Source organism: Ranitomeya variabilis, chromosome 2, assembly GCF_051348905.1.
Source record: "Ranitomeya variabilis isolate aRanVar5 chromosome 2, aRanVar5.hap1, whole genome shotgun sequence".
Classification (NCBI taxonomy): Eukaryota; Metazoa; Chordata; class Amphibia; order Anura; family Dendrobatidae; genus Ranitomeya; species Ranitomeya variabilis.
In genome coordinates this window covers 249,301,782-249,313,434 of record NC_135233.1, presented here as the reverse complement: position 1 = coordinate 249,313,434, position 11,653 = coordinate 249,301,782, and the positions used below count along the sequence as shown (strand labels likewise).

The 11,653-nt window shown below is 46.1% G+C and overlaps 1 protein-coding gene across 4 annotated transcripts in view; it reads right to left on the bottom strand.

Annotated features, from left to right (window-relative positions):
• The window catches only part of MIGA2 (mitoguardin 2), a 48,939-nt gene extending 39,181 nt beyond the window's left edge, over positions 1–9,758 (bottom strand). The window contains exons 1-4 of one of the 4 annotated variants that reach the window (XM_077284552.1): positions 9,554–9,758; positions 8,448–8,664; positions 6,716–6,929; positions 4,929–5,038 (exon numbers count right to left, since the gene is read on the bottom strand). In XM_077284552.1, coding sequence (XP_077140667.1) covers positions 4,929–5,038; positions 6,716–6,929; positions 8,448–8,543 — 420 coding nt within the window. In that variant the 5' untranslated portion in view covers positions 8,544–8,664; positions 9,554–9,758. Of the gene's footprint in view, positions 1–4,928; positions 5,039–6,715; positions 6,930–8,447; positions 8,665–9,470 lie in introns of all 4 variants that reach the window. The other 3 variants (XM_077284553.1, XM_077284555.1, XM_077284554.1) reach the window with 3 other exon arrangements.
• Positions 9,759–11,653: the final 1,895 nt, after the last annotated feature.

Here is an 11,653-nt window from a genome sequence, read left to right as displayed (position 1 = left end):
TTGCAGATAGGGGTTCTGAGTGGACAGGGCCAGAAGTTCCCCCAGTCTTTTAGCCGATGTAATGGCTACTAGGAAGGCTGTTTTGAGGGAAAGATTAGCAATGTCTATATCTTCTGCTAGATCAAAAGGATTTTTGCACAACTCATTAAGGACCAGGGTTAAGATCTCAAGGGGGAACAGTTTTCCTTATTAAGGGTCTTAGCCTCAGAACTGCCCTGGAAAAACTAGCTATCCAGGGGCAGGAGGCTAGGGAAGAATCATAGAATACGCTGAGGGCTGCCACTTGGACTCTCAGAGTACTCGGTTTAAGACCTTTCCTAAATCCCTGCTGCAAAAAAAAAAAAAAAAAAAAAAAAAAATCAAGAATTTTGGGAATGTCAGGATGGTCAAAATCAACCGTTGTGTCTCCACAAAAACTGCAGAATTTTTTCAAAATTTTTAAAAAGATAGCAGAAGTTACTGGCTTCCTACTTGCTTGGAGGATGGAGATAACCTCTTCTGATAACCCCTTTGATTTCAGGATCTGGCGTTCAGGATCCAAGCTGCTAATTGGAGGCTGTCTGGGTTCTGATGTAGAATCTGACCCTGAAGGAGTAAATCTCTTCTTTTCGGAAGGAGAAAAGGTTCTTCTACTGCCAACTTTTTTAGTAAGGAGAACCAGCTCCTTTTGGGCCAGAAAGGAACCACTAGAATGATCTGAGCTCTGTCCTATATCTTCCTGAGGATTCTTGGGATTAATGCAAGAGGAAGGGAAAGCATATAACAGACCCCTGCTCCATGATTGAGAGAGAGCGTCTATACCCGCCGGTCTTTCCCACAGGTTCAGTGAATAAAAGGTTTCGACCTTCGCGTTCCGTCTGACGGCAAGTAAGTCCACCTCCGGCGTTCCCCAACGTTGGCATAGCTTGCTGAAAACTTCGCTGTTTAAATCCCACTCTGTAGCTGACAGCTTCTTTCTGCTCAGAAAATCCGCAACCTGATTCTTCGAACCCTCCAGATGCAGAGCTGAAATTGAGAGCACCCATCTTTCCGCCCAACTGAAGATCTGATCAGCTAGATGTTGTAATTTTGGATGTCTTGGACCACCCTGATGCCGAAGAAAGGCTACCGTCGTCGTGTTGTCCGACAGAATCTTCAGGTGTTTGTTCTTTAGTAGAACTGGTGCTGAATAGAGGACCTTCCAAACCGTGTGTAGTTCTCTGTGATTTGAGGAATTTTTGCTGTCTTCTGAATTCCACTGCCCCTGATAGTTTCTTCCGAGGACTTGACCACCCCAACCTTGTTGGCTTGCGTCTGTGGTCACCGTAACTGCTGGAACACCGACATGGAGATTTCTGTGAACAGTCCACCAGCGTAGGGACCGTCTGACCTGATGGGATAGACGGAACTCCCTGTCCAGTGAGGCTTGTTTTCTGTTCCTGGAAGCGAGAACTGCCCTCTGTAACCGACGGGAATGAAACTGGCTCCAGTTGACACAAGGAATGCAGGCTGTCATTAATCCGAGGATCTTCATTGCATCCCTGATGGAGACTCGGCTTCTTAAAAAAAAATGGCAAATTCTTTTTGTTAAATCGGTCCGCTTCTCGTCTGGAAGAAAATATTGTCTGACATTTGAATCTAGGATAACTCCCAGAAACTATATTCATGGTTTGGGCGTCAGGTCTGACTTTGACCAGTTCACCACCCAACCTAATTTCTGCAGAGCAGAGATCACCAACTGACAGTCGATCTTGAGCTGCCCTATAGAGTCTGCCACTATTAGGAAATCGTCTAAATAGGGTACTATCGTGATGTCTCGATTTCTCAGATAAGCCACTATTTCTACGACAAGCTTTGTAAAAACTCTGGGCGCTATAGCCAACCTGAATGGGAGGCAACGAAACTGGTAATGGTAGACTCTTCCTTCTTTTTTTACCGCAAATCTGAGGTATTTTTGGTGATCTGTGAAGATTGGTACATGATAATATGCACTCTTAAGTCTAAAGTGCACATTACCACATCTTTTCCTAACAGGGGAATTGTAGAGCGTATAGATTCCATTTTTAACCTTTTGTATTCTAGCCATTTGTATAGGGGTTTGAGGTTTATTATAGTTCTGGATTCCCCAGAAGGCTTCTTTATAGAGAGAAAAGGCCCGAGTAATGACCCCTTCCTATCTCCTGAGGAGGGACTGGGGATATTGCTGCCATCCGCAGAAGATCCTGGATGTCCAACCACATAGGGGAGACTGAAAAGAGATGGACGTTGGACACAAAGTTTTTTTTCTGGGGGAAGGGAGTCGAATTCTATTCTGTACCCCTGAGAGATAACCTGGAGAACCCAAGGACTTCTGGTAATCTTCCCCCACTCTATCCGGAAGTTCAACAGCCGCCCCCCTATTCTGATGGCGTCATTTCCTTCGAAATTCTGACCTAGAGGTCAAGGGACCTGAATCCCTATTTTTGTTTCCATTTTCTCCCCCTTTTTGATAGCTCCATCTCCCCTGCTTTCCCTTACCCCTATAGTCTGATCTTTGACGGGCCTGCGAAAAGGCTGATATTTTCCACGTTTTTCCTCTGGAAACCCCTTTTTTTCATCTGAAGCTTTTTCCAGAATATCATCAAGAATGGGTCCAAAAACTCTACTCCCTAAGAAAAAGATGGAGCACAGCTTATTTTTAGAATGAACATCACCTGACCAGTTCTTCAACCATATAGCTCTCCTGGCTGCATTTGATAAAGACTGACCTCTAGCTGTGAACCTAACTGACTCTGCAGTAGCATCTGCTAGAAAGCCGGTTGCTAGTTTTAGTAGAGGAATTGCTTTAATAATGGTCTCTCTAGGGGTTCTAGCTGACAACTGATCCTTCAAGTCATCTACCCACAAATGCATAGTCCGCGCCACAGATGTTGCCACTATATTTGTGCGGATTACCGCCGCTGAGCTTTCCCAGGCTCTCTTTAAGAGCCCATCCACCTTGCGATCCATCGGCTCCTTTATGTTAGAGGAGCCCTCAAATGGAATGGCGGTTCTCTTAGAAACTTTTGCAAGAGGAATGTCAATTTTTGGGATATCCTCCCAGTCCTTGACTTCTTCATGATCGAAAAGGAGGAAGAGTCTGAAGTCTCTAGGAATTGATAACCTCCTTTCCGCTTCTTCCCATTCTTCTAAAATCATAGAAAGAATATGGGCATTAACGGGAAAGACTTTTGAGGTCTGAGAATGTAGCCCCCCCAAAACATTTTGTCCTGAACCGTCGGAGTAGATGCGGAGTCCTCAATCTGCATAGTCTGTCTAACTGCTCCCAGGAGCTCTTATATTTCATTAGATGAAAACAAATATTTCTTCCCTCTCTCTAGAGGATCTCTGCTTAACTCTTCCTCCTCCAGATCTGATTCAAAAGAGCTGTCCTCGGACGGCAGATCCGATTCGCTCTGCCTTTTCTTGGATCTCTGTGGATCCTGGGGGTCAGACTGGGGAAATGTGATGCCAGATATTGAGGCCTGCACCTCCTCTCTGACAATGGCCCTCATATTCGTCATTAGAGAGGCCTGTTCTTCCCCCACAATACGACTGGTGCATGACTCGCAGAGAGACTTCTGACAGGAGTCCTTAAGTCTTATGGCACAAATGGGACATTTCCTGCACTTCCTGGATTTCTTAGCCACCGCAGAAGCCTATAACACACAATATATATATATATATATATATAAAAAAAAAAAAAGTCGCATGGGCCTATATACTTGATTGAAGATCTGAGTGAGCAGGCCTCTGCCCGGGACTCACATGCGCCTGGGCCTCCTGCAGTATCTGGGGTTTCGGATTATCCTCCATACCGCCGGATAAGTCCCCCATAGTCCACACATTCCTTTATACTGTTGCTGCCCTGTCCTGGACCTTCGGACGCTCAGGGAGTAGGAGGAGAGAACACGCTGCCCCATGCTGCCGGCCGCGACCCGGAAGTGACCTGCGCGGCAGCCGGGAACCGGAAGTGACTGGCGCAGGAGCGCGATCCGGAAGCGAGCACCCGCCACGCTCCTGGACTGCAGACACGCCGATCCCACTCCGAGATGACCTGCGGCACTACTCCTGGATCCGCTTGCGAAGGATGTACCCAGCAGAGGCGTTCAATGGCAGGTACATCTGGGTCTTGCGCCAAGGGTCAAGAGCCCCCCCCAGGGGGAAGTGACCCTGAACCAGGAGCAGCGCTACACTGGTGCTGCTGAGGGACCCTATAATTCGGGTGTCAGCGCGGCAGAGTCTTCTAGTGGGAAGGAAGAGGCCGAGCCCCCCCGATCCTCACTCTCTGCACGAGACAGACAGACAAACAAACTCTCGTCGTTCCCATCCACAGTGGGACAGGAAAAACACTGAAGGGTGGTAGGGGGGAGGGTCCTTTTAAACTCTCGTGGTTTCCTGTCCCACTATGGATAAGAAGGACGTCCTCCATGGTGCTGTCAGGTGGTGACCTGGAAATACTATTTACAGTGCTCCAAAAGGCACATTCACTAAAAAGACGGCAACCATAAGCATCCTGGCTGTACATGAATCTGAGCCTCCCAGGATACAAACCAACGCCAAGTATATTGATAGGATGGGGAATAACGTGTTGATTGCTGGGGGTCCGATCCATGGTCCAATCCTCTCTGAATGGAGCCGAGTTCTAGCATGAGCACATTTCCGCTCCATTCATTCTCTATAGGACTGCACAGCACTCGGCAATCTCTGGCAGTCCAATAGAGAATGAATGGAACAGATGAACATGCCGCAGGGCCACATTCTTGAGAGTGGAGGGGGTCCCCCGCCCGTGATCAATCCTATGCAGAAGGGATAACTTATACACCTAGAACAAAGGCTTTAGCCTCACCTGATTTTTTTTTTCTTTTTTCTATTTGGCATAAGAAGCGGACTCAGAATCATTCCCCTGATGTAACAGTGGCGAAGCTTACCGATGCCAGACTGTGAGTGGAGCTGGAGTGCTTGCTTGGTTCAATTGAAGAGATGCCGCTCAATGTGTCATTGCTCTTACTGCTCGGACTTTGTACCCTGCGCGAGCATCCTAAAAAGGGTACGAAAACAAGAAAAAATTAGATATTAAAAAAAAAAGGGATTTTTGTGTACTCACCGTAAAATCCTTTTCTCCGAGCCACTCATTGGGGGGAATGTGGCGAAGGAGAAAAAAGCACAACCAGTACAGATGTTCCTTCCCAATACGTGTGATAGAAAACCCCCAAACATATATAACATTAAATTACTAATCAGGGCACACGTGAAAATGTCACAAAAGTGCCGGGAGACACAGTGCAGAAGTCGCAAGAACGGCACCAGTCCAGAAGGCAAGTATGTGATTTACCAGAAGTGGAAAACCCTTTTAAAACTGGGAAATGCACTGCGCCCTATCCAATGCCCCCTGACAGCCGCACAGCACACAATGGTATCTCACCAGTCTCTCACTACACTGGAGCGGTGAGTGACAATGCTGCCGGCTTCCCATCATTATAATCAGCTCCCCTCCGCTGTATTTTTGGCAGGTGTCCTATTTTGTACTAACACTTGGATTTAGATTAAAGCCCATCTCGGGGGAGAAGGTCTCCTAGGAGGCAGCGTGCAGCCAAAGTGAACCAAATTGATTATTTTTATGGATAAACAAGATGTAAATGTCCCAATACCAGACATTTGCTGAACAGCAATGGAAAAAAAGTAAAAGGTCTGAGTGCATCATATGTTGTGTGATTTAACGGTGATGGCAGGAGTAGTGATACCGGTACTGCCACGCTGGGATCTCGCAGGATATGGCCACTGTGCTGAATTGTGGGCCCCATCGCTGCAAAGCAAAGTCTCACAAGGACAGGAATATAAAAAGGTGAGACAAATTGTAGAAGATAGGGAGATATATATTATGCATACACCCTGATCAGTCACAATAGATCAGGTATTATGTGCCAAAGAAAGATCCAAATACTGCCAGGACCCAAGGTTTCCCAGCAGAACATTGCCCCATCACTCTGCCTCCGCTGACTTGTCTTCTTTCCATACAGCCTCCTTGGAGAATTTCTTCAAAAGGGAAATAATGCACAATGACACCCGGTCATCCACATGATGTGAAATCTGATTTATCAGACCAGGGCACCTTCTTCCATTGCTCAATGGTCCTGTTCTGATGCTCACACGCCCACTGTAGGCACCTTTGGCTTGGATTATTTTGGGCGCTCTGACCGGTCTGTGACTATTCAGCCTCATATACAGTGAGCAGAGTCCATGGGTCTGTCGCATGTTGCATTTTCACCTAATAAAGTGAATGGGGTTGAGCTGTAGCACCAGGTCCAAGCAGACTTCCCTCAATTCTCTACGTGGACTTAAAATGTGCATCTGTCTGCAGGACATCCACAACGTCTGTGCAGATCCTAAGGCTACATAGGGGACATTACAAGGAGAAGCGAGGCTGCCGAGGACAAGTCAGTACTGTCTGTGCAGTCTCATCCATAATATTACACAACATGTGGTGCTTTCCCACAGTCCAAGACAAGTGTCTATAAACATCAGACAGGAATGTCCTGAGATTATCTGTCCATCACGGCAGTAAATTCCACAACGTGAGGACTGAGGCCTTTACGTAAAACCTCTCCCACTTTTCAGTTATTGGCTCAAATGCAAACATCAGATAACGAGCTGGTAATGGGGTATGAGGCGATAATGGAGCCGCCCCTCTTAACCTTTGCCCATTAGGGTGACTAACCTTTCTGTACAGAAGAGGAGCGTCTGACAGGTAACACGACTGGTGGGACCCCTCCTGCCTTCTTCAGGTTTCCACCTCCTGCGGTTATCTGTTTTTTCTTGTGTTTCCGTCTCTTCAGCTGATGAGCTGCCAGGGCTAAGGCCACGGTGCCCAGAGCGGTGGCAAAAAGGACTTTCCTCAGGCCCGGAGACAACCTGAGCTGGGAGAAAGTGTTCTGCGAAGAGGCGTAAAGCGTAAGACGAGCTGCACACAGAATAAGGCCCTGCAAGTTACGCCACACTAACATGTCCTGCTAAAAGCCTCAGGATTCACGCATGATGCAATTAAAGGGGTTGTCCAAGAGAGTATTTGATGCAAAATAAAACTGCAGGTAGTATGATATATAAAAGTACCCGCTAAATCCCCCGCCGCACAGTTCCAGCAGGCTTTGTCTAATAATAGACAAATAGAGTAATAATACGGTGTAGAACCATGGGACCACTGCAGCCAATCACTGGCCTCTGCGGTAACGCATGCAAGTACAGCACATGACCTCGCAGGCCAGAGATTGGCTTGCAGGGGTCAGTCGTGTGAATGTCCGGCACATCATCACTCCAGGAAAATTAATAAAGAACGACAGGGACCACACATCACATACCCACAGAATATGCCATAAATGAATAGTAGATGCGGATCCCATCAATGGGGCCTGCATATATCAAGAGCAGGGCCCCGTCATCGGCTCCTGTGAGGGAAGAGGTGGTTGGAAATCAAACAGAAGTAGGAATTCAGACCACCTCTACACTGACATATGTCCCCATCCTTGAGATTGGCGAGACCAGCACCTACAGTACTTTAAAAGGTGTGTCCTGAGGAAAAGCCATGAGCGTACATAAGTGTAATAACCCTAAAAATCATAGTTGTTGGCAGCAAATGTTATCATGGGAGCATGGGATGTACTGCCAACAATATGTCAACTCTACGGGGACCATATTAGCAATTATTTAACCCCATGCAGTTTGTATTGTACCATGTGAACATTAGAAATAATGAAATCTGCAGTTGTGAATGCACCTTAAAGGGGGCCAGTGATTTGATGTGAAAATGTAATTTTTTCTACCTGGTGTAAATGCCCCTGTTTTCCTGAATCCGGCGCTATTTTTCTTTTGTTCCCTCACCTCTCCGTTCCTGAGATATAGCCCCCTCTTCCCTGTATAGAAATCTAGTCTTGATTGTCAAGGAGGCATGGCTCTCAACTCTTTTCATCTTGAGAACCACACCCACTTGCCTAAAAAAAAAAATATATATACTAGATTTATAAACAGGGAAGAAGAGGCCATATCTCAGGAATGGAGAGGCGCAGGAACAAGAGAAAAACAACGCTGTATTCAGGAGAAGAGCGACATTTATATCATGTAAGAATAAATACATATTTACGGCAGGCGACAGCTCCGGTTTATAATATCCTTCACACACACTCTGATATAGCACACGGAGATGGTGTATGACGGCTGCTCTCGCTGTGGAGCACCAAAGCCAGAAGTGGATTAAGCAGGAAGGAGAAGTGCAAGTCCTTTTGAAACAGAAAGCTACAATGGCGTTTTTCTACGAAACATTATGTGTGAATCCGTCCTAACCGGGTTAGAATCAAAATCAGTAATCCTGTTACTGCGGAGCTGAAATCCAAGCGCGGTCACTGATCACACAGACATAAGCTCATACAGATATAACGGTGATAACGGCCTGTGTTTACCTGTCCAAAGGTCGTGTACAAGAACACAGGGATCTCCGCCACGGTCATTGCTAAAGCCTGGATAATGGACATACCCTCTGCCCTCTGGAACGCCATGATAGTCGGAAGGACACAGACAGATGGAGAGCGATTTATTCCACTTGAGATGCTAAAATCTTCTGTTCTTCACCAGAAACAAATCCTTCACTGCTCGGATGTCCCATCTTCTAAGCGGCCGCTGCAGATTCAGGTAAAAAGAGGAGACCATCAGCACATATACAGAGAGGAAATGTGTTACATGTCAGGCATGCTACTGAGGTCTGCAGGGACGCCAGACTTGTCTCCCATCAAGCACATCTGTGACATGATTGGTCAGTGATCACACAGGAGCTGCCAGCAGCGGATCTTGATGATTTGCCCAAGTGCATTCAGAGCAGCAGAACCTTCCACAGATGACCATTAGTAATCTCAGCGATAGCAGCCGTGGCTGTAAGTGACGGGATTTCTGCACGTGCCGCTCATACTCCAGGCTGAACACATCGAGATGTTTTGAAAATTTTGTTTCAATTTTTTCATCATTTGCAGATCAGTAACCAGTCTATAAATACCGTGATATACATAATCTTAGTGCTGTCACTTCAGTGTAGAGCAGTGCGTATGGAGATCTACATTTATAGTGACAAATAATATGCAGTTATAAGATTATATAACAATGTATGGTCAATAATAGATAATGCATGAAATCACTGCACAAATAACATAACGAGGATACATAGTAAATATTGGCTACTAATAATACATCACCCGCAGTAATAATAATGCATAGTAGTAGTAATAACATCACTATAGTAATAATACATAGTTGTAATAACACTACAGTAATAATAATACATAGTGGTAATACCGCATTAATAATAAAAACACTACAGTAATACCGAAGTAATAATACTAAAGTAATATAATGGTACTGCTGCAGTAGTAATAGTAATACAGTAATAATACTCCCTAGCGGTAATATAGCAGTAATAATAACACTGCAGTAACGCCGCGGTACTATGCAGTGTCCATGCCCTCTGTATAGGAGTTGTGCAGTGCTGCCCCTTATCCCCTGACTGCAGCCTTATTACCGGGGCTGTACTAACAGGTCAGCAGCCGCCGGCAGCTCCACTCCTCACTCTCCGCTTCCTGCCTCCAGAAGGGCAGCTTCTCCTCCAGCGCAGCGCAGCCAAACCCTAAGGCCAATACAGCAGCCCGTTCGTCCAATCACAAACATTGCAGCCCGCCCCTCTCCTTCAGAAAACCAATCAGCAGAGGGCTGCAGCCACCTCATATTCCCTCACACGGGTATGGTTGCACTTGTGCAGCGCTTCCTAGTCTCTGCTTCCTCTGATTGGTTTAGAAAGAAGAAAGGAGGCGTGTTCACAATTAAAGTGACAGTAGTATGAGGAATAAAAAAGGGCTTGAGATGACCTAGCAATGGCTGCTGGGGGGTGTAGTTAGGTGAAGGATCATTTCAGCTCAATTTTTTTCTTTCTCAGGATACAGCAGTTATTAATTTGCAAACTAAAAGTGTTGCTAGGCAACCAGCAAAACAAAACCACTGCACCCAGTTCATACCTCCCAACTTTTGAAGATGGGAAAGAGGGACAAAGTTTGCGGCGCGCAAATTTTAGGCCACACCCAATGGGACCACACCCATTCATAATTAGTCACACCCATATCCACGTCCCAAGCACACCCATTTAGCACTGCTGATCACACTGTTTCATATACAATAGTTATAAACAAAAAAATATGGCCACACAGTGCTCCATACTGTATAATGGCCACACATGAGGCTCCATACTGTATAATGAACACACATGACGCTCCATACTGTATAATGGCCGCATGCATACTGTATAATGGCCGCACATGATGCTCCATACTGTATAATGACCGCACATGATGCTCCATACTGTATAATGACCGCACATGATGCTCCATACTGTATAATGACCGCATGCATACTGTATAATGGCCGCACATGATGCTCCATACTGTATAATGAACGCACATGATGCTCCATACTGTATAATGACCGCACATGATGCTCCATATTGTATAATGACCGCACATGATGCTCCATACTGTATAATGACTGCACATGATGCTCCATATTGTATAATGACCACACATGATGCTCCATACTGTATACTGGCTGCACATGATGCTCCATATTGTATAATGACCGCACATGATGCTCCATACTGTATAATGACTGCACATGATGCTCCATACTGTATAATGACCCCACATGATGCTCCATACTGTATTATGGCCACAGTTCTCCATACTGTATAATGACATACAGGCACGCAGCTCACACACATGCAGCATCACACACAGTATCACACATACACACGCAGCATCACAAACGCAGCTCACAAACACATGCAGCTTTGACACAAATGCATCACACATGCAGCCATCACACACACACACAGCCATCACACACACACGCAGTCATCACACACACACACGCAGCCATCACACACACACACAGCCATCACACACACACGCAGTCATCACACACACGCAGTCATCACACACACACGCAGTCATCACACACACGCAGCCATCACACACACACACGCAGCCATCACACACACACACGCAGCCATCACACACACATGCAGCCATCACACACACACACACACACGCAGCCATCACACACACACACACACGCAGCCATCACACACACACACAGCCATCACACACACACGCAGTCATCACACACACGCAGTCATCACACACACACGCAGTCATCACACACACGCAGCCATCACACACACACACGCAGCCATCACTGTTGTGAATTTTGATTCTGGGCTCCCCCGGTGGCCGCTTGTGGAATTGGACTTGTCATCCTCTTTCCTGTTTCACCTGGTTCCATCAGTAGTGGGTGTCGCTATTTAAGCTCATTTCTCTGGTGGTTTCTTGCCGGTCAACAATGTTATCTGATGCCTCTCAGAGCTTGTTCCTGCTTCTAGACAACTACTAGATAAGTTGGACTTTTGTCCATGTTTTGTTTTGCCTATTTGTTCCAGTTCACAGCTGAAGTTTTGTTACTGTGTCTGGAAAGCTCTCGTTGATCAGGGATTGCTACTCTGGCGTTATGAGTTAATGCCAGAGTTTAAGGTAATCTCTGGATGGTGTTTTGCTAGTGTTTTTCTGCTGACCATGAA